Source organism: Bos grunniens, chromosome 9 (assembly GCF_055505025.1).
Source record: "Bos grunniens cultivar Pamir isolate PY7600 chromosome 9, Bosgru_T2T1.0, whole genome shotgun sequence".
NCBI lineage: Eukaryota > Metazoa > Chordata > Mammalia > Artiodactyla > Bovidae > Bos > Bos grunniens.
This window is the reverse complement of record NC_141173.1, coordinates 41,384,153-41,407,765: the sequence shown is the minus strand read 5'-3', so window position 1 is coordinate 41,407,765 and position 23,613 is coordinate 41,384,153. Positions and strand designations below refer to the sequence as shown.

General features: G+C 41.9%; 1 protein-coding gene across 11 annotated transcripts in view; it reads left to right on the top strand.

Moving 5' to 3' along the window:
• FIG4 (FIG4 phosphoinositide 5-phosphatase) overlaps positions 1 to 23,613 on the top strand; it is a 172,298-nt gene that overhangs the window by 71,261 nt on the left and 77,424 nt on the right. For all 11 annotated transcript variants that reach the window (XM_086317377.1, XM_086317375.1, XM_086317368.1 and 8 more), the window contains 7 exons: positions 1,984 to 2,146; positions 2,573 to 2,670; positions 11,302 to 11,435; positions 12,709 to 12,825; positions 14,797 to 14,842; positions 15,831 to 15,979; positions 16,970 to 17,136. In XM_086317377.1, coding sequence (XP_086173503.1) covers positions 1,984 to 2,146; positions 2,573 to 2,670; positions 11,302 to 11,435; positions 12,709 to 12,825; positions 14,797 to 14,842; positions 15,831 to 15,979; positions 16,970 to 17,136 — 874 coding nt within the window. The remainder of the gene's footprint in view (positions 1 to 1,983; positions 2,147 to 2,572; positions 2,671 to 11,301; positions 11,436 to 12,708; positions 12,826 to 14,796; positions 14,843 to 15,830; positions 15,980 to 16,969; positions 17,137 to 23,613) is intronic.

Sequence of the window (23,613 nt, the reverse complement as noted above, 5' to 3'; positions counted from 1 at the left end):
TTACAATGAACAAAATTAGTGAAGGTGATGGAATTCCAGCTGAGTTATTTCAAATCCTAAAAGATGATGCTGTTAAAGTGCCGCACTCAATATGTCAGAAATTAGGAAAACTCAGCGGTGGCCCCAGGACTGAAAAAGATCAGTTTTCATCCCAATGCCAAAGAACGTTCAAACTGCTGTACAATTGCACTCATTTCACACGCTAGCAAAGTAATGCTCAAAATGCTCCAAGCAAGGCTTCAACAGTACATGAACTAAGAACTTCCGGATGTTCAAGCTGGATTTAGAAAAGGCTTTGGATCATAGAAAAAGCAAGAGAATTCCAGGAAAACATCTATTTCGGCTTCATTGACTATGCTCAAGCCTTTGTGTGAATCACAACAAACTGTGGAAAATTGTTAAAGAGATGGGAATACCAGACCTCTTTACCTGCCTCCTATGAAACCTGTATTCAGGTCAAGAAGCAACAGTTAGAACTGGATATGGAACAATGGACTGATTCCAAATTGGGAAAGGAGTACATCAAAGCTGTATATTGTCACCCTGCTTATTTAACTTATATGCAGAGTATATCATGCAAAATGCCGGGCTGGATGAAGCACAAGCTGAAATCAAGATTGTGGGAGAAATATCAATAACCACAGATATGCATATGACACCACCCTTATGGCAGAAAGCAAAGAGGAATTAAAGAGCCTCTTGATGAAAGTGAAAGAGGAGAGTGAAAAAGTTGGCTTAAAACTTAACAGTCAAAACACTAAGAGCATAGCATCTGGTCCCATCACTTCATGGCAAATAGATGGGAGAAGAATGGAAACAGTGATAGACTTTATTTTCTTGGGTTCCAAAATCATTGCATATGGTGACTGCAGCCATGAAATTAAGAGATGCTTGCTCCTTGGAAGAAAAGCTATGACAAACCTAGATAGTGTGCTAAAAAACAGAGATGTTATTTTGCCAAGAAAAGTCCGTATAGTCAAAGCTATGGTTTTTTCAGTAGTCATGTATGTATGTGATAGTTGGACTATAAAGAAAGCTGAGTGCTGAAGAATTGATGCTTTTGAACTGTGGTGTTGGAGAAGACCCTTGAGAGTCCCCTGGACTGCAAGGAGATCAAACCAGTCAATCCCAGAGGAAATCAGTCCTGCATATTCATTGGAAGACTGATGCTGAAGCTGAAACTCTAGTAGTTGGCCACCTGATGCAAAGAAGTGACTCGTTGGAAAAGACCCTGATGCTGGGAACAATTGAAGGCAGGAGGAGAAGGGGATGACGGAGGATGAGGTGGTTGGATGACATCACCAACTCAATGGACATGAATTTGTGCAAGCTCCGGGAGCTGGTGATGGGTAGGGAAGCCTGGCGAGCTGGAGTCCTTGGGGTCACAAAGCGTTGGACACGACTGAGCAACTGGACAAGAATAGAGTTTTGCAGCTCTGTTATGTAGTTTTGGATATAGCAAGGGTAATTAAACAGTCACGTTATTAATGCCTCTAAAATTATTGTTAAATCCTCATATACATTATAAGTAAAGCTGTCTCAAGGTTTTTTTTCTTGTGTCCATCAGGCATTTTATTTGAATCTTACTTTTTGTCCTTTCATTCCTCCTTGGTCTTCAGAATTGAATTTTTATATTTCACTGGTCTTACTAATCTCCTGTAATATCTTGTAATTGTTTTCCTTTTCTCTCCTTCTCTGTACTCTATTATCTGTATTATTAGCTATTAATTTGATTTTTCCCTCGTCTATTCTCTGCTATTTTTAATTGCCTTCCTTTATTGCATCTTAATGATTTTCCTTTTTTAATATGTGCATCAAATATTGATCAGCACTTACCTCTTTTAAAATATCCTAAGAATAGGAATTGGGGTGGGGTGCCATTGCCTAAGAATAGGAATTATATTTTCATTCTGTACTTGACATTTTTTTCCCTGAAAAAATTCTGAGAATATAAAACGCCTGTAAATGCACCTTTCTTTCCAGGGTGATGTTGCAAATGAAGTGGAGACTGAACAAATGCTCTGCGACGCTTCTGTCATGTCTTTTACTGCAGGAAGTTATTCTTCTTATGTGCAAGTTAGGGGATCAGTTCCCTTATACTGGTCACAGGACATTTCAACTATGATGCCTAAGCCACCTATTACCTGTGAGTGGAACAGTCTTTTCAGTAGTAACTCTCCTTTACCCACATTAGAGAGTAAACTGCTGCCAACAGAAATTTCATAAAAGCATGGAGTTTTGGTTCTGAAAAGTAGATAATTTAGAATCAGGACTACTGGTATTTTTTATGCAACAGCTTTATATACTTTCATTTTTAATTTTGGCCACTAGAAAATTATTTATATTTTAAAATATGTAAATATAATTAATTATATTCAGAAATGTAAGAATCATTCAAATTCAATAAATATATGAAGAATGATGCACTGAAGAGGAATTTGAGACATGAAACTACCAGAAGATCAATTGAGTTACATTTCTATAACCATTATAAAGTGAAACAAGACCCTGTGCTGCTTTTATTCTTACTGTATAATTTTCATTCTGGTACTTATTTGTTTTTTCCTCCCAGTGGATCAGGCAGATCCATTTGCCCACGTGGCTGCCCTTCACTTTGACCAGATGCTTCAGAGGTTTGGCTCGCCCATCATCGTCTTGAATTTAGTGAAGGTATGACATGCTCTCTGTTTGCTTATGAAATTCGATCACACTGGACAACATGAAGGGGCTTAACTAGCCTGCTTTAAAGGAGGAGAGGGTTGTGGGTTGATCGTGCTGTGACGACTCACCGTGTCTGAACTGTCTGAACTTCTGTCCTTTGGCCTCAGAGTCCACGTGGCCTCTTCCCTGGGTAACTTCAGAGACTCTGTGGTGGGTTTTCTAGGAAAAAGAGAAATGAGCATGTCTGTCTTCTAATTTCCTGGGGTGAGCTAGGTATGGGTGAAATTCTGCCTCAGTTTCCAGGACATCTGGGAGAAGGACGCATGGAGATCAAACACTCACAGGCTAGCCTTGATAGAGTAACTTCCCTTGACAATCCAGAAGATCAGCTGGGCAAGATAATATGTGGTAATAGGATCTAAAGACTAGATTCAGAAATTGGGGTGCAGTTATGGCTCAGGAATCTGGTGGACAGCATGGTGACCTGGTCTCATATTTCTGTGCTTCCATGTCAGAGAACACTGGTCAGCATGTCTTGTGTATATGAGTAGGCAGCCAGGTCAAAGGCCTGGCACGGAGTATAGGAGACCAGGTAGGAAATTGTATCTGTGTCTATTGCAACCAAATGAAATGGAGGAATCTCATTCTGTGGCTAGGAAAACCCTGAGTATGAGAAGCAAGTGTTTTGTTTATTATGCCTATGGCAGTTGGCCAACACCTTCTAGTATCTGAGATTATTCTGACAAGTTGGTTAATAAGTATTTGTTGTTGTTGTTCAGTCACTCGGTCATGTCTGACTCTTTGTGACCCCATGTACTGCAGCACACCAGGCTTCCCAGTCTTTCACCATCTCCCAGAGTTTGCTCAAACTCAGGTCTGTTGTCAGTGATAGCATCCAATCATCTCTCCTTTGTCACCCCCTTCGCTGTCTTCAGTCTTTCCCAGCATCAGGGTCTTGTCCAAAAGTCAGCTCTTCATATCAGGTGGCCAAAGTATTGGAGCTTCAGCTTCAGTCCTTCCAATGAATATTCAGGACTGATTCCCTTTAGGATTGACTGGTTTGATCTCCTTGCTGTCCTAGGGACTCTAAAGAGTCTTCTTCAACACCACAGTTCAAAAGCATCAACTTTTCAGTGCTTAGCCTTCTTTATGGTCCAATTCTCACATCTGTACATGATTACTGGAAAAACCATAGCTTTGAGTATACAGACCTTTGTCAGCAAAGTAATGTCTCTGCTTTTTAATACACTCTCTAGGTTTGTCAAAGCTTTTCTTCCAAGGAACAAGCATCTTTTAATTTTATGGCTGATGTCACTGTCTGCAGTGATTTTGGAGCCCCCAAAGATTAAGTCTGTCACTGTTTCAATTTTTTCCCCATTTATTTGCCAAGAAGTAATGGGACCAGATGCCATGATGTTAGTGTTTAGACTGTTGAGTTTTAAGTCAGCTTTTTCACTCTTGTCTTTCACCTTCATCAAGAGGCTCTTTAGTTCTTCTTTACTTTCTGCCATTAGGGTGGTGTCTTTTGCATATCTGAGGTTGTTGATATTTCTCCTGGCCATCTTGATTACAACTTGAGCTTCATTCAGCCTGGCATTTCGCATGATGTATTTTGCATAGAAGTTAAATAAGCAGGATGACAATATACAGCCTTGACGTACTCCTTTCCTAGTTTGAAATTGGTTCTATCTGTTGCTTCTTAACCTACATACTGGTTTCTTAGGAGGCAGGCAGGGTGGTGTGGTATTCCCATCTCTTTAATATTTTCCAGTTTGTGACCCACACAGTCAAAGGCTTTGGCATAGTCAGTAAAGCAGAAGTAGATATTTTTCTGGAATTCCCTTATTTTCCCTGTGATCCAGCAGATGTTGGCAATTTGATCTCTGGTTCCTGTGCCTTTTCTAAATCCAGCTTGTACATTTGAAAGGTCTAGGTTCATGTACTATTGAAACCTAGCTTGAAGGATTTTGAGCATTACCTTGCTAACATGTGAAATGAGTACAGTTGTGTTGTAGTTTGAACATTCTTTGGCATTTTTATTCTTTGGGTTTGGAATGAACCTTTTCCAGTCCTGTGGCCACTGCTGGATTTTCCAAATTTGTTGGCATATTGAGTGCAGCAGTTTAACAGCATCATCTTTTAGGATTTGAAATAACTCAGCTGGAATTCCATCACCTCCACTAGCTTTGTTCATAGTAATGCTTCCTAAGGCCTGCTTGACTTTGCACTCCGGGATGTCTGGTTCTAGGTGAGTGATCACACCATCGTGGTTTTCCGGGTCATTAAGAATTTTTTTGTACAGCTCTCCTGTGTGTTTTGTCATCTCTTCTTAATTTCTTCTGCTTCTGTTTTATTCATAGTTTCTGTCCTTTATTGTGCCCATCTTTGCATAAAATGTTCCCTTGGTATCTCTAATTTTCTTGAAGAGATAGCTGGTCTTTCCTATTCTATTGTTTTCCTTTATTTGCATTGTTCACTTAAGAAGACTCATCTCTCCTTGCTATTCTTTGAAACTCTGCATTCAGATGGGTGTATCTTTCTTTTTCTCCTTTGCCTTTCGCTTCTCTTCTTTTCTTAGCTCTTTGTAAGGCCTCCTCAGACAACCATTTTGCCTTTTTGCATTTCTTTTTCTTGGTGATGGTTTTGGTCACCACCTCCTATACAATCCTATGTCCATAGTTTTGTCCATAGTTCTTTAGGCACTCTATCAGATCTAATCCCTTGAATCTATTTGTCACTTCTACTGTAAGTGATTTGATTTAGGTCACACTTGAATGACCTAGTAGTTTTCCCTACTTTCTTCAAGTCTGAATTTTGCAATAAGGAGTTCATGATCTGAGTCCTAGTCACTCCCAGTCTTGTTTTTGCTGACTGTATGACCTGGATAACCGAGATCATCAATTATAATAAGCATAATTCAATTTAATTAGAAGCCAAGGAATCCTATGTCTATTGAAGCCACTGTTTAACAGTTTTGAAGGTTTCCCTTGTGCCCAAGGCAATCATAAAAACAGTCCCTGTCTTCTCTGGGCTCACAGTCTAACAGGAGATGGTAAAGTGAGGCAGAGGTACCAGAACAGGGTTACGATTCTGGGAGAGAAGTCTTCCCTGAAGAAGTGATGAGTCAGTGTAACGCCTCTGAATGAAGAGGCCTTTACAAGGCCAAGAGGAAAGAGAGCAGCAAGCGCAAGGCCCTGGGAAAGGAGGGCAGAACATGCGTTTGAGGAAGAAAAAGCCTCTCTGACTGGGTCCCAGAGAATGCAGGCAGGAGAGCCTGTTGTGAGAAGAGACTGAAGAGGTAGTTATGCCAGACTTGAAGAGCCTTGTAGGGTGTGTTAATGAGTCAGGTCTTATCTTGACTTTCCAAAACCGTGGAAGGTTTTGTAGAGTTGAGAAGATGGTGATCAGATTTCTGTTTTGAGAAAATTATCCTGATCTCAACGTAGAGAACGATTGGATTGGTACAGACTAAAGTTGATGTTGAAAGACCCCATAGGCTGTTATAATTATCCAGAAAAGGGGTAACTGGCCACAGCTAGGGTGGCAATGCAGAGGTGGGGAGGAGTGCACACAGGCAGTAGAGCCAGTGATGAGCTGGGTCTGAGATGAGGGAGAGGGAGGGGTGAGACTTGATCCCCAGGTTCCTGGCTCACTCAGGTGAATGGGTGGTGATGCCAGGCACTGAGCCAGGGAACACAGACTGTGAGGGAAGGCGATGAGTGTGGTTTGAATGTGTTGAGGTTTGAGATGGATGGAGTCCTATCAAAGGAGATGGTAAGTAGGTGGTCGCTGCGTGAGATGGAAGCTCAGGAGAGAGGTCTGGGCTGAGATATGATATTATGGCCCATCTGAGTCCTGGCAATATTTGAAGACATGGGTGTGGAGAGGATGCCCAACTGAGGGTACCGAGAGAGAAGAGTAGAGAGCCCCTGGTCTCGACTTGAGAACCTCCAGCTCCTGATGTCCAGGCAGAACAGGCTGAATCCATAAAGGAGTCAGAGGAAGGACAGATGGGAAAGTAGGAGGAAAACCAGGTGAGTGCTGTGCTCTGACAGCTAAGAGAAGGCGTGTTTTGCGGTGAAGGAAGCAAGCAGTTGACTGTAGCAAAGGCTGCTGACGGGCCAGGTAAGATGAAAATGGAAAATATGCTCATCTATGTTCCCAGCACCAGGGCACTGAGTGACCTGGACTGAGCTGCAGGAGGACTTTTTCCCTCAGTTCAGTTCAGTTGCTCAGTCGTGTCCGACTCTTTAACCCCATGGACCGCAACACCCCAGGCTTCCCTGTCCATCACCAACTCCTGGAGCTCACTCAAACTCATGTCCATCGAGTTGGTGATGCCATCCAACCATCTCATCCTCTGTCGTTCCCTTTGTCTGCCTTCAATCTTGCCCAGCATCAGGGTCTTTTCCAGTGAGTCAGTTCTTTGCATCAGGTGACCAAAGTATTGGAGCTTCAGCCTCAGCATCAGTCCTTCCAATGAATATATAGGACTGATTTCCCTTAGGATGGACTGGTTGGATCCTCTTGGAAAAATGAAGCACCTAGTGAGAAATGTGGAAGAGTTGGTGTTTTCATCTGGTTGTTGTTTCTTGAAGAGATCATAATGATGTGTTTAAAAGTGTTTGGGAAGGAGCCATTTGAGATCCTTAAGGAGAGGAGAGAATACAGGAAAGAGAAGGGATGATCAGGGGCATCATGTACTTGAGAGGAAAGGAAATCTGAAACCTGGAGGGAGGAGTTATTTTAATGGGAGGACAGAATCATAAGGGTATGTGTGTGTGTGTGTATGTGTGTGTGTGTGTTGTACATGCATCCACATGCACTTTCGTTCCCTCCTGATGGCTTTAACTTGTCCTTAAGGTCAGAGGGAAGGTTACCTGCTCAGAGCGGAAGTTTGAGGGTGGTGGAAGTTTCACAGCCTTCATATATGTGGGAAGGTGGGTTGACCAGAGACCTCCAGGCAATGCTAAGGGCAAATTCCAGGTTGGTGGGGGCAAATTCCAGGATTTTTTAAGTCATGCTATTGCCTGACTTTTCCTGGCAGTGCTAGGGAATGGGTATAAGCACAGAAAGTGAAATTCTCTCAGTCATGTCCGACTCTTTGCGACCCCATGGACTTCTTTGCGACCCCATGGACTATACAGTCAATAGAATTCTTTAGGAGAGAATACTGGAGTGGGTAGCCTTTCCCTTCTCCAGGGAATCTTCCCAACCCAGGGATCGAACCGGGGTCTCTTGCATTGCAGGCAGATTCTTCACCAGCTGAGCTATCAGTGAAGCCCAGACACACAGAGGAAGTAAATAATTGGGTTCATTTAGTTTTGCCATACAGGTGTGACATAAAAGACAGATCATAGGAGTTTTGGGTGTTGGCAATTGTCTAATTGAAGCGGACTGCGAAACCTGAGCTGGAGGAGGGTGAATAATGGAGAGGGTGGTGGAGAAAGCAGAGCTGTCAGTGGACTGGGGTTCTTGTGAGGTGGGGTGTTTAAAACAAACTGTCTGAAAATAAAAGAGGTTCTGGATAAGAAATGGTGAGGGCAGAGGAGTTACCTGTGGTGAATGGCTTGAGCTGGAGATGAGAGGGTGGGAATGATGGCCTAGCCATAGTGGAGGCGGAGCGTGGGGTAGGGATGCAAACTGTGAGCCAGTTGCTGGGAGAGGACCATAGCACTAAGTGCATGCGTTCAAAGGAGCGGGGTGTGTCTGTGTGTGGTGTGTGTGTGTGTCAGAGGAGGAAGGTGATGAGGAAGGGAGCCGTGGACAGTGAGGCAGGAAGCTTTAGTGCATGAATTCAAAGTTGTGTGTGTTTGTGTGTGTGTGTATGTGGTGTACGGTGTGTGTGTGTGTGTGTATGTGTGTGTGTGTGTGAGGGGAGGAAGGTGATGAGGAGGGGAGCTGTGGACAGTGAAGCAGGAAGCTTTAGTGCACAAATTCAAAGGAGGTGTGTGTGTGTGGTGTACAGTGTGTGTGGTGCACGGTGTGTGTGGCATACGGTGTGTGTGTGTGTGTGTATGTGTCAGGGGAGGAAGGTGATGAGGGCAGCTGTGGACAGCGAGGCAGGAAGCTTTAGTTCTCTCTTTATCGCTCTTTGGCTTAGGAAATTATCGGTCTGCTTCAATTAGATGACTGCCAACACCCAAAACTCCTGTAATATTATTATATATAATATAAAAATAATCAAGGATGGACTCTGTAAAATAAATCAAGTATTAAATAAATAACTTTTTAGACTTTTGTTCACATCAGTTCAGAAATTTCATCTCTCTCGCTGTCAACTCAGAATAATATAAGACAATAGCTGGATGACCCATAGCCTCAGCCTGATATTACACAGTAGCTATAAGAAACATAAAATAATTCAAGAAGCAACACTCTACTAACAAGAACCTTCATGAACAATTTTCTAGTAAATGTATAGGCAATAAGATATTGTTTGTATAGAAATAAATTATTGCTGAAGCACTAAAGTAAAAAGTTATCACTAGAATATAAATGTCAACCTAAGTTAGTGAATTTTCTTCATATATTACAGAGTCCTTTTAGTGTAGTTAAAAGCTATGGTTAAATGGAGATTCATGATGTATGAAATAAACTATTTCTCTATTAAGTATGCAGGTTCAAAATATAATATCAGATACATGTGGTTATAAAGTGTTCCTGCCCAGATTTCTTGAGTGAACATTTACTTCTTAAATTTAAATGCCAGTCAACAGATTTTAAAATTATTGTAGTTTATTATTTCATTGTCATAAAAATCCTGACAATAACGAGAAAATACTTTGGAGATTAAGTTGCTGTTTTGTAGAATAGAAAAAATGTTTGATTGTTTTTGTCATCAGTTACTTTATTCATAGGATAGAAGAAGATGTTTATTCAGTTCACTTGGAAGAATATTAACATATTAACTAGTCAAAGTGTGTGTGTGTGTGTGTGTGTGTGTGTGTATAGATACCAAGGGATAGTCACTCTTTGTTCTGCCTCTGTATGAAGTGTCAAAAGTGGAATACCTTTCTTGATTTTTCTCTTTGGTCCTGTATGTGAACTATCTCCTTCCCACCCCTTTCCCCACCGTGTGTAAGTTTGAGACACTGCTTGACAAAAATTTTGCAGCAATCCTTACACTGTCAGTGCTGCTGCTCAGGATTAATAGGAAGCCAGCCAAGGGTCTGATGTCATTATCCATCAGAGGACTTTAATCTGGGGGCCTTGGACGCCTATTGGGAGGATCTCTGAACCCTTTGAAGTGATGTACAAACTCACTTGCATAATAAAATTTTCATCTGGTTGTTAAATGAGTCCATGACCCAAAGGCAGTCGACTAAACAATTCAGTAACAAATCCACTGTGGGCAGACTGCATAAAGCATGCTCTTTGCATAGAGTTGATCCCAAGTTGATGGCAATAACCTTACTTCTGCATCTCCTTAAATGTCAGATTTGACATAAGAAATTCACAAACTTTTTGTTTCTCTAGTTGGTTTAAAATACTTTTGAGAAAAATTCCAGGTATGTAATTTAATTTTCTCAGATGTAAAAATAAGCTAATATTTGTTCATCTAAAACTGATTTATCACTGGTCTTAATCAACTCTAATTCCTCCGTTTGATATATACAGTTATGCAAAATAGATATTTTTCTTTTGTTTCCTTGGTGATTATCTGATTAAATTCATGACAGTTGAAAAGTAACCAGCATGGTTGAAAACAGCATAGACCTATCCTGATGCCATAATAGTCTGTTACTGAGTTACTTTTTGTTTGCATGTTTGTTTCTGAGTAAAGTCCTGATCAGAATAATAATACAAATGGTCTGTTTTGTATTAATACTTACCATGCGTCAGATGCTCTGATAAGAAATTACCATGTTTCATCTCCTTTAAACCTCACATTAATCCTTTAAGAGAGGTACTGCTGTTACCCATTTTATAGATGAGGAATTCAGGAGGCAGCGAGTGAGCTGGTAGGAGGCAGAGAGTGAGCTCCAAGCTCACAGCTGAGTAATAACACACCAGCCCCCTTGAATGGGAGACGGTGCGGTCTCTCCAGAGCTACAGCAGGCAGGCGAGGAGGTGGACCGCTAAGATGTAGTCCCAGTCACGCCTCTCAGCTTCAGTGCCTTCAGCCACAGTGTGAAAGGCGAAGACAAGGCTGCCTTGGCTACCTCCAGGGGATTTTATGAGAGTCAAGTTTAAAAGCATATGAAGGCTATGAAAACACTCTCCACTCTGCCAGTTTGGGGATTATCCATCCAAGCCCAGTTGATTTCTGTCTGGTCCTTAACTGGCTGGGGCTTGGGGGTCCTTTCTTCTGATCTTTGGGGAGTTCTCCTTCACCACAGTGGGGTGTGGAGGGTGTAGGACAGGTCTGTGTAGGGTGAGCTGGACTTGAGACTGCAGGAGGTTACGAGGAAGAAATCTGATCTCCTCGAGTCTTTAGTGCTCATTATCTGTTGATTGTAATTCAGTGGCATATTTATATCTTAGCATTTACTTTAATTTTAATAAGGTAGGTTTCATTTTTTTTTTATATTTAGCACTTCATCTTTTTGTCTTGCCTTAGTAGCAAAGTTATGTTTAAAGTCTGTTCCTCCAATTTAAGGCAGTTTGAACACTGACGATGTTTAATTTTTGGAAAAGGAACGAGAAAAAAGGAAGCATGAAAGAATTCTGAGCGAAGAGCTTGTAGCTGCTGTGACCTACCTCAACCAGTTTTTGCCTCCCGAGCACACGATTATTTATATTCCGTGGGACATGGCCAAGTACACCAAAAGGTGAGCAGATGCTCGTCTTGTCTGGTTAGGTTTTCCTCTTGTGATGGAGAATAGCAGGAAGCGACCTCCCCCGTAAAGTCACTCTTATTTTCCTTTGTGATTCTGCTTAATGGGCTGTTTAACTGCTGGTGTATAATTAGAGGGCTTAAATTAATTGATCAAACTCTCTGCCCACCATTTTTTCCATTTGCAAATTCTCTTTGAAGTATCCTAGTGACTTCAGAACACCTCTCCTCAGCTGCTTTTCCTCAAAGGTGTTAGTTTTACCTTTTCTTTCTATTTCATTCTGTCTCCCTGTTTAATTCCTTTCTCAGATGCCACTTTCAGACGTTCTCACTCGTGGGTGAACCAGCATTAACTCCCGACTGTTTATAGTAAATCCAGACCCCTTGGTGTAATGTGAAAGCCCCAACATCTGGTTGGTTCCAGAATGTAATAACTCCTTCTTTATTCCCAGGGCTATTCTGCTCCTGCAAAGCTATCCAGCAGGTTCTGTCTCCAGTGTAGCAGCTGAGGTCCAATTCTGGACCCTTTGTTCCTATTATTTCCTCTCCCTCCACTCCTCCTCCCTACCCACCAGGGTGCTTTCCCACCTCTCTTACCGTCAAGTTCTGATTCAAAACTCATCTCTTCCAAGGAGCTCTCATTAACCTTGCATTGTCCTTTGACTCATTTGCTGGGCGTCCTACAAACACTAGGTTCACATCAAGGTCTCTCTCTCATTTTCTTAATGTCACTGTGTTGTTTTGCACTTGACTCATTGTACTTTTCTCTGAATCATCTTACATAGTTAGATACATGCACGTGCACACACACACACACACACACACACTTTCCCAGAGTATAAGCCTGGTTACTGGTTGGTGCCGTTCATAGTAATGTATTTCCCAGTGTTTTCTTCCCAAACAGCCGCACTGAGCATTGTGCTGTCTTCACATTTCATGACTGTGTGTTGACTTCACTGACTCCACTCTTGGGGAGTGAAAGGCTTTGGAAAAAGCTCTTGCTGGGAGATGCCATGTGCCAAGTTTAAGGCTTGGCAACAATTGCTATTGAGTTACAGGCCCTTCTTGTGCCAAATCTTGCTAGTTATTGAGTACACCTTGCATTCTAGAAATTAATTCTTACAATGAGCCTATTGAGTACAGACCAGAGATTTAAAAAATTACATTCCCAAGTACCATTACTGTAGCCTTGGCTTTGGGTATAAACATAGGTGCATGTTAAGAGTCGGGCCATTCTCACTTCTCTTACTCTTCCTCCTTGCTCTCAGCAAGCTGTGTAATGTTCTAGATCGCCTGAACGTGATTGCAGAAAGTGTGGTGAAGAAAACAGGCTTCTTTGTAAACCGCCCCGATTCTTACTGTAGCATTCTGCGGCCAGATGAAAAGTACGTATGGTGTTTTAAAACCTAAGATATCAAGAAGTTAGCGCTTATAGACAAAAAATATTCTAGACATGAGCAGTTTGTACTCCTTGGAAGATAGATGACTATTCCTTTGGGGAGACGACACCCTGCCCACGTTGTCTGTGGAATGAACGTTCATGAGGGTGGGAGATTCTCTTGGCAGCTACATACCTTGAGATGGAAGCCACAGAATCTCTTGCTTCTTAGAATAAATGTTACATAAAGTATTTCTGTAAAATAAAACTTTCTGTAATGAATTCTGTGTTTCAGTATTAAATAGGAGCAGGAAAATTTTTTCTTATGCACCCGTCTATAGATTAGTATTTATAGTAACATTTTAATGAAACTTGTCAGTGTATTAGTTATTTGCTCGCAGATCTTTCTTCATTGGGGCTTCCTTGGTGGCTGAAAGAGTAAAGAATCTGCTTGCAGGAGACCTGGGTTTGATCCCTGGGTCAGGAAGATATCCCGGAGAAGGAAACGGCAATCCACTCCAGTATTCTTGCCTGTAAAATCCCGTGGACAGAGGAGCCTGGTGGGCTACAGTCCATGGGGTCCCAAAGAGTCAGACCAGTCTATACTAACATTTTAACGAAATTTATCACTGTATTATAGTTATTTGCCCACAAATCTTTCTTCATTACTACTTTGTGAGCTTCTTTAGATCAAGCATCTGTGCTTAATTTATCTTTAAAGAACCAATGTTATGTATTTCCAACATTTTATTTTCAGTTAAAAAAGCTAACTATAATGGTAAAGAAAAAACATGCAAAAAGCAAGGAAAAAAAAAACCTAACCAATTACTAATGTGTACATCTTCTGTTATAGTTTGAATTTCAGGGCACCTGTGACCAGGGTCCCCAGGACTCCTCCCAGGCTTGGTGATTTCCTAAGAGAACGCAGGAGTTGTAGTGTATTGTTGTCCTCTTGGCTGTGATTTAATATGAACAAGCAAAACAAAGCAAAATTAGCCGAGGGAGAAAGCACATGGGACAAAGTCCAGAGGAAATGAGGGACTCGCTTCCAGAGTCCTCTCCTGCTAGAGTCACACGGAGTATGTTCAATTCCCCCGGCAACTTGCGACAGCGAATGTGAAGTGTTGCCAACCAGGGGAGATGATTGAAGACTTGGTGCCAGGGTTTTTACTGGAAGTGGTCCCACAGGCAGCTCTGCCTGGCAGCTACCAAAATTTCAGGCTCCCAGAAGAAAAGGCTGTTCAGCAAACCATGTTGCTTCTACAAACAGCTTAAGCACTGTGAGCCATGCTTGTCTGTTCTGGGAATAGTGGGAATTAAAGTTCCCGGCACCAGCCAGGGGGCAGCCTTGTAAGCGGGCCTTTCTGAGCATAGCAGTCAGGCCTGCTGTGTTAACTCTTTTTCTGCACTGCACCTTCTTTTAAATAATTAAAAGATTAATGTCATTACATAGTACTTATAATAGAATATTTCCCCATGCCTTCGTTGGCGAAGGCATGGAGAAAACATGTGGGAAGGAAAATAATAAAGAAGTTTGTAAAAACAATGAAAGGACTGTAGCAAAGCTCCATGAAGAAAAGCTGGAGGAAGTAGAACCTCCTAAAATCAAGGGGAGAAGGACCAGGCTTGGTAGATTGTATTATAAAGTTGATCTGCAATTATTCATGTCTGTAGAGACTGAACAGGAAATGGGCTTAAAGCAAGAGACTTTGGATGAACGTGGGTGACGAAATGCTAGTGTGCGGGGCTGGAGCAGGTTAAGATGCTCCTTTCCTGGCCTCCCTTTGAGGGGAGCATGGGTAGCATTCCATCTCTGTTATTTGCAAATTCACTTACCTGAGAAAGTAAACTGAATCACGGATTGTTCAGGGGCGTTCAGCCCTATTACTTTCATTCTTAATTAAGAGCTGGTACCAAATATGAATATAGATTATGTTATTAAATATTTTAAAATTAAAGCATGTATTTTTAAACACAGGTGGAATGAACTAGGAGGATGCGTGATTCCCACTGGTCGCCTGCAGGTATAGATGACATTGTGTTAATAATGAACAGAATTTGTATCCACTGTGTGTGATGTTTTCTGAAATCAACCATGGAGAGAGATACTTCTTATTGAATGCAACATTATTAATCATTTGAGAACAAGTTTTAATGCCTTACAGCTAGTGTTTAACTCTTGGAAAGGATGTATAGCTTAAATAGTAATGGCCCATAGATTTTTGGGGGGGCTTCCCAGATAGCTCAGTTGGCAAAGAGTCTGCTGCAACGCAGGAGACCCCAGTTCGATTCCTGGGTTGAGAAGACCCACTGGAGAAGGGATAGGCTACCCACTCCAGTATTCTTGGACTTCCCTTGTGGCTCGGCTAGTAAAGAATCCTCCTGCAATGTGGGAGACCTGGGTTTGATCTCTGGGTTGGGAAGATCCCCTGGAGAAGGGAAAGGCTACCCATTCCAGTATTCTGGCCTGGAGAATTCCATGGACTGTATAGTCCATGGGGTCACAAAGAGTCAGACACACTGAGCAACTTTCACTTTCATAGACTTTTTTCATATAATATAAAATTAATTGGAAATAGAAACAAACAGAAATGTGTAAAGAACAAATTAGAAGGACTTTGGAAAATGAGCCAGATAATCACTATATCTATTAATTATGCTTTAAGAATGAAACTGCCTCAGCCACTAAATGGTTTGGTTTGTACAGTAAAGGAGACAGACCAGGAGGAAAAGCACATATTTAACTAATTGGCACAGGTGGAAAATGTTAGCTGTTTGTTTTATCTTATTAAACTAAAGAAAAATTCAAATATAGACTAGAAGGTATAATGATGCTATTGGAGCAATATTGTGACTACCAAATATAACCTTTTATAGTGAAAAAAAATGCTTCATTATTTGCTCAGGAATAACACCCTACTTGCAGCTTGTCTTCTTAAAGAAATCTTGCGTAGGCTGAAAGTAGTTCTGGTGACTGAATAATGATTGACCGTTCAAGGTGTTTCTCTTTAGACTGGTGTTCTTCGAACCAACTGTGTGGACTGTTTGGATCGCACCAACACAGCACAGTTTATGGTGGGGAAATGTGCTCTGGCTTATCAACTGTACTCCTTGGGCTTAATTGACAAACCCAATCTACAATTTGATACAGATGCAGTTAGGTAAGCCTTATTTTTTTTGCCTTTCAAATGCTGGTAATGACAGAAAGCAAACTTGATTAATCATAAAGGACTTTTGTGAACTCATTTCCCCTTTTGGCTTCCCAAAAATTATGTTGTTAAAAGACGTAATTTAAATTTGGTAACATCTATTTCTATTAAAGCCCTATGTGTTGTTGCCATGGTTTTGTTTTCCTATTCATGTTAATTATCAAAAAACGCTGTGTACTTTAGATAAATCCAAACTAGTGAGTTTCTTTGGAAAAAAAAAAATCTCAGGCTGTGTTAGGAAAAAAAGTAATATGCCTTCGTATATTTTGAATTAAACAGGTCAGATAGATAAAAGATTGAAGAAATACTGTTATTTCACTGCCCACTGAGTCCATGACAGGCATGAAGTACTGTTTCTTGAAATGCAGTGATCGCTATTATCAGTCCTCTGAGATAGTCATAAAGGCTCTGTCCAAAAGAGTGCTCAGCTTACAAATGGCCAGATCTCAGCCATCAGTGCATTAAAAAACCTTAACAGGCACTTGAAGAAACAGAAGTTTCAAACATATATTTCTAGGAAAGAATATGGTTTGATGTGACAAGAGCTTGTCCTTTCTTCCAAAGGCAATTCAGAGAGAACAGAAAATTCTGTCATGGGAGGTAAATTGAGCTGGCAGGCTGCAGAAAGTTAGGAGTCTTTTAAGAGAGTAGAGCCATCTTGGTCTAGGCTTGGGTGGATTATGCTTTTTGGTCCCCCAGCTTTTTTTTTTTCCCCTTAGAGTTTTCTGTGATTTTGTTGTTTATTGGACTATTACTCTAAAATGTAATACATTTTGTGTATGCATTTATCTTCCAAGATGTTGAAGAGTCTACTTGAAAAGAAAGTCTCAAAGGAATTCACGTAGGAAAAGACGTGTTTTGAATCTGTAGCTAAGTGAATAAGGTGTATAATACTTTGGATGAAATTCTTTAGTGTTTGTGTGTTTTACTTGGGCTTCTTAGGTTGTTTGAGGAACTCTATGAAGACCATGGGGATACCCTGTCCCTTCAGTATGGTGGTTCCCAACTTGTTCATCGTGTAAAAACCTACAGAAAGATAGCACCGTGGACCCAGCACTCAAAAGACATCATGCAGACCCTATCTCGATATTACAGCAATGCTTTTTCAGGTAATTCTGGAGTTATATGCATTTCTGAGACTTATCCTGATGCACATTTTTCTCTTTTACATATCCTTGTTTTTAAAGCTAACTGGAAAAGTAATGTCAAAGTTAAATATTTTTTAAAAGTTTAAATAAAACAGAATCTGTCGCTTAGGAGGTGCTCAGTAAATATGCAGTAAATGAATGAATAAACTTTGTATTTTAAGTAGGGCACTTTGGCCACCCATAACTGGAGCTTTTGTATACTTCACAGTACTGTGATTCCTTGGCTTCTGCCTCATTCCTAGTTTCTGCTTGTAATGAAAGTGAAAGTGAAAGTCACTCTGTCGTGTCCGATTCTTTGTGACCCCACGGACCATACAGCCCATGGAATTCTCTAGGCCAGAATACTGGAGTGGGTAGCCTTTTCCTTCTCCACGGGATCTTCCCAACCCAGGGATCGAATTCAGGTCTCCTGCATTGCACGCAAATTCTTTACCAGCTCAGCCACCAGGGAAGCCCTGGAAATACATAAATCAATTTAAGAGTATTGAGTAATTATTTTTAAATAGAGTTCATCATTTTAACAGTTGTCTAAGAATGTGAATATCACTGTATCTTTTAAATGTCAGCTAGAAATGAGAAGTAACATTAGCACTAAATTTTAGTCTTTTCTCGTTTTATGACTTGGGAGTACTAACAGCAACAGGTGGTTAAAAGGGCACTTTTTCTGCCTCCATTCTGATGTCACCCACCAAAGTGACTGTGAGACAGGTCCCGTGCACAGAATTTTTAAAGGAAGAGCTCAAGTTGATTTTGTGAGTCTTGGACTCTTAAACTAGATTAAAGACAAAAACGTTTACAAAATGTAGAGAAGAGAAATCAGCAAAGAGATTCTTTGAATTTTTGCTACGCAGTGACTGTCCCCAACCCCTGCTCCTTTACCTCCAGCCTGGAGAGAACTGAATTCTGGGCAGGCTTAATGGAGGGACCCCGTGGAGCTGTTGGCTTCGGGCAGCTGTGTAGCAAAGCTGAAGCAGAGGGACGGGCTGAGGAGTGGGCTGCCATGTTGGGAATGGCCTCCCCTCCTAGAGTTGCTGAGGCCAGAGGATCAGTAGGCCTACCAGGTGACCAGAGGTGGCCCCGTGGGGGAGGGTGCTGGCATGGCATTGGCCTAGGTCCTGGCCAGAGGGACCATAGCAGCGGGAACCAGGAGGTGATTGATCACTGGCTTCCCAAGGAAGGGTAGCAGGAAAATGCCTGATGTGAGAAGCCTGTGCTCACGCCAAGGGAACTGCAGGTGTCTCCAGCGCTGGGAACCTCAGGAGAGTACGTGAAACCATCCACAAAAGAATCAGCCTTCAGCCTTTTCCGTGCCCAGAGAGAATGCAAAGGCGGTTTGCTATACTTCTGTGCAGGCATATTCATTTCCTGTGCTATCTAACAAATTACTGAAAAGTTGAGAGCTTAAAGCAACATATATTCATATCTCACGATTTCTGTGGGTCAGAATTCCAGGCCCAGTTTAGCCAGGTCCTCTGCAGAGGGTCTCACCAAGCTGTAGTGGAGATGTCAGTCAGATGTGGTCTCATCCGGAGGCCTGATGCGGGGAGGATCTGCTTCCCTGCTCATGTGCTTGTTGGGGGAATTCAGTTCCTTGTGGACTTGTTCCTTGTAGGGATCATGGCAGCTTGCGTCTTCATCACTGGCATGGGAAAGGGTCTCTAGAATGAGTCTTCTGGCAAAACAGTCTTATATAACATAATGTAATCATGGGGTGTCATGCCATCACTTTGCCATATACCATTGCTCAGAAGCAAATTGTGGTCCCACCCACACACGAGCAAAATCTGTGACAGTTTCCTAAGGCTGCTGCAACAAAATACTAAGAACTAGGTGATGTAAAACAACAGAAACTTATCTCACAGTTCAGAGGTAGAAGTTCAGTGTCAAGTTGTCAGCAGAGCCAACCAAGTTCACTGTGAAGTCCACAGAGGAGAATGCCTCTTCCCAGCTTCTGATATTTTGCCAGCAGTCCTTGGTGTTCCTCGGCTTGCAGCTGTCTTGCTTCCATTGTCGCATGGTCTTCCTCTTTGTGTCTAGGTCTGTGTCAAGTTTCCCTCTTCCTGTAAGGACACCAGTCATACTGGGTTAGCATGCGTGCACACTCAGTCACTTCAGCTGTGTCCGACTCTTTGCGACATGGGGTGTAGCCCGCCAGCCTCCTCTGTCCATGGGATTTTCCAGGCGAGAATACTGGGGTGGGTTGCCATTTCCTTCTCCAGGGGATCCTTGACCCAGGGATCAAACCTGTGTCTCTTATGTGTCCTGCATTGGCAGGCCCTAGTGCCACCTGCGAAGCCCTAATTGGATTAGGGTCTACCCTAATTCAGTATGGCATTATCTTAACTTGATTTGGGCTTCCCAGGTGGCGTAATGGTAAAGAATCCACCTGCCAATGCAGGAAATGCAGGAGACCTGGGTTTGATTCCTGGGTCAGGAAGATCCTTTGGAGAAGGAAATAGCAACCCAGTCCAGTATTTTTGCTTGGAAAATTCCATGGACAGAGGAGCCTAGTGGGCTACAGTCCATGGGGTCACAAAGAATCAAATGCAACTGAGCACACATAACTTGATTATGTCTGAAAAGACCCTAATTTCAAATAAGATTACATTAGTGGATATTGGGGTTTAGGGCTTCAGTATATCTTTTTAGAGAGAAACAATTCACTACACAACACAGGATATCTATCACACTAAAGCATGAACAGCAGGAAGTGGGGAGCATGGGGGTCACTTTGGAGTCGAGATCAAGTAAGACCATCCCCATTACCACACTGCAGAGGGGTTGGAAGCTGGTTGGCAGCCTGGTGGGTGTGGGGGGATGTGCAGGAGAGACCTAGAGGTCCTGTGTGGTCTGGCCCCACCTACCTTGCCATTCTGCCATTCATGCCATCCCCTTCCCCCATCACAGCTCTCCAGACACACAGACCTTCTCACTCTTTCCTGACTAGGTTAGGCTTCCTCTGCCAGAGGCAGAGGAACATTGGAACATAAGACTGCAGTCTTCTGAGCTTTTGAGAGCTCACTCTGCTTTCACTTTCTCAAGGAAGGTGCTCCTGTTTTTGTTCTTGGAGCATTCTGCACCTTTGCAGCACCTGGCACAGTTGCACTTAAATCCTTGACTGTGCTATTAGTTGGGTTGTGTGTCCCTGTATCCCTCACCGTGAGACCCAAGAGCTCATGAGCATCTTATTTACTACTGGTTCACTATGGTGTCCCTGCTGCCTTGCTCATGGCACATAAACTGTTTATGGACTGAATTAATAAATGCACGAGTTAATTCATTACCTATGCCCTCCCCAGCTTCCCCTTTTCCCTGAATTCAGAAATCAACAGGGCTAAGTGTATCAGCCTAATAACATGTGGCTTATCAGGAATGCTCTTAGACTGCTCAAATCATGTCTTTCGAATTCACTGAGAATTATGGCCTTTATACAGCTGGTGAGCTCAATGTGTAACATAAACCACAAAGCCACTATAGACCTTTAGAGTGTTTGGATATTGCTCTGTGTGCATGACTCCTTGAGCTGGATTTAGGAACTTTACAATCAAAGTATATTAATCTGAACAAAAATCAAGAGTTAGGAAAGTCAAATTTAGAAATTCAGGTCAGTGGCGTAAGTTTAAATTCTAGATTTCTAAAGCAAAAATATTGAAGTATTCCCATCATCCTTTATTACACTTACTGCTGTAGTTCCCAATAAAGATATTAATATGTATTGATGTATTCCAAGTGGCTACAACATTATTGCAAATGATTATTATATATAGCTAAAAACACTAAAAATAACACGTGGTTTCACTTGTTTTTGTAAATTAGAATGGTTTTAAGGTAGTCTCTCTAAAGGCAGTCTCACTGGCTATGCTTCATTATTGTACTGGTTTTCTAGGACTTTTGTAACAAAGCACTACAAGCTTGGTGGCTTAAAACAACAGAAATGTGCTGTTTCACAGCTTTGGAGGCTTTAAGTTGGGAATCAAATGTCAGCAGGGCTGTGTTCCCTCTGAAGGCTCCAGGGGAGGTTCCTTACTTGCTTCTTATCTTCCGATGGTTTGCTGCTGATCCTTGGCTTGCAATTAAAACTGTGGTGCTTTCATTTCTGTCTCTGGTGTCACACGACATTCTCCTCTCTGTTGTGTCTCCGTGGTGTTCTCCTCCCTGTGTGTGTGTGTCTCTTCTTATGAAGACACCAGTCATACTGCATTCAGGGCCTGCCCCATTCCAGTGTGGCTGTATCTTAACAGGATTACATCTGCAAAGACTTGATTTGCAAATAGGGTCATATTCACAGGTCCTGGGGCTTAAGACTTTTAATATCCCTTTTGTGGGGAACACAGTTCAGCTTGAACAGCTATGTAAGTCATGTGCCAACAAGTACATATACCTCTGGATATGTGTTGAACAAGGTTTAAAACTTCCTGTTCAGGGTTGTTCCTGAATTGGGAGTCATTATGATCCAACCAGTCCATCCTAAAGGAGATCAGTCCTGGGTATTCACTGGAAGGACTGATGCTAAAGCTGAAACTCCAATACTTTGGCCACCTCATGCGAAGAGTTGACTCATTGGAAAAGACTCTGATGCTGGGAGGGATTGGAGGCAGGAGGAGAAGGGGACGACAGAGGATGAGATGGCTGTATGGGCATTACCGACTCGATGGACTTGAGTTTGAGTGAACTCCGGGAGTTGGTGATGGACAGGGACGCCTGGTATGCTGCGATTCGTGGGGTCGCAAAGAGTCGGACACAACTGAGTGACTGAACTGAACTGATTGACACTTAAGGACCAAGTCATGTGTTTTTCAGTAAGATTAGAGCACAGAGAGTGAATGTGTAGCTGTGCATGATTAAAAATGAAAGAACAATTAAAAGACAGAAGGTGGTCATAAATAAGTAACGTGCACACGATGGAAAGGTAAAGCAAAATTATGCACAACTGAAAGAGGAACTATTATGAAAGGAATTATTTTATGAATAATATGGCTAAAACAGACTTCTGTATTTTGAGAAGCATGGTGCCATTGGGGTGTACAACTTATTTTAAAATTACAATGGATATTATATAATGGTAATATATTAATAGAACCATTTTCTTTAAGCACTCAAGATAACTTTGTGAATCAGTCTCTCCATGTCATGTCTCTGAGGTAGACAGGAAGGTTCTTGAAATTAGGTTGTTAAGAATTTTATCCTTGGTTCATATGGACAGATGGAGACTATGTGGGTAACCCACCTGACTCCCTTTCAGGTTCATTTTAAAAACTGTTTTGAGTTTTCACATACTATTACCATGTTCTGGGGTTTCTTTTCTTTCTGAGAAATGTCCTTTGGTTTCTCTCATAACTGGCTACAGAAGCAGTTGTAGGACGTCAATAAGAGAAGAACAAGTACCTAGGTATTCTCTTTGGATGTTAGGAAGAAGTTTATAATTGTAATTCCTTGTCAAGTTCTAATTTTCTTTTATATTTATATGTAGGTAAACCTGAATATTTTTTTCTGAAGCTTATTGAATTGAAATCCTATTTTAAGGAAAAAAATATAAGATACCTGCACAGTTAATAATAGAACAGCTGTATATACATACATATACACAAGTATATATACATATATATGTGTGTGTGTGTGTGTGTGTGTGTTGTTTAGTTGCTCAGTCATGTCCAGCTCTGTGACCCTGTGGACTGTAGCCCGCCAGGCTCCTCTGTCCATGAGATTTCCCAGGCAAAAGTACTGGAGTGGGTTGCCATTTCCTTCTCCCGGGGGTCTTCCGGACCCAGGGACTGAACCCCTGTCCTTACATGCTCACTGCCGTATGCGGTCAGTTTCCCCCCTCTGCGGCCTCATTTCCATGAGCATGGAGGCACACCTTGTGTTTTCCATCTAATCTTTCCTTCTGTTCTTAACCACACCCACTGCTAACAAAAGCTCTGCTCTCCTGAAGCAAAACCTCTTGGAAGCGTTATCTGCACACCTGTTCCCTCTCTCATATCCTGTTCTCTCCACCTGCTTCATTGAGCCTTTGCCCTGTCATGCCCCCAAACCCGTGCTTATCACAATCACCCCAATCTCCCACTGCCAAACCAAGGGCTCCTTTTCTGTGTTCATCTTGCTCAGCTCTTTGGCAGCTTGTATCACAATGGAGCACTCTTTCTTGAAACTCACCTCTGTGCTGTCTCTCTCAGTCCCGCTGGTGACTTCTACCCTATTTCTAAACTCTCCTCTTCTCTTTCTACACTTTTACCTTAGGGGCATCTCACCCAGCTTTTAAATACCATACGTTTGACACTCAAATATATATCTCTTCCCTGACTCCAGACTTAACTAAATGCCTACCTTGCAGGCATTTCCTTCTGAATATTGTGTTAGTTTTCTACAGGTGCCATAACCAATTATCACAGACTCAGTGGCTTAAAACAACACCCGTTTATTATGTCCCAGTGTTTGTGG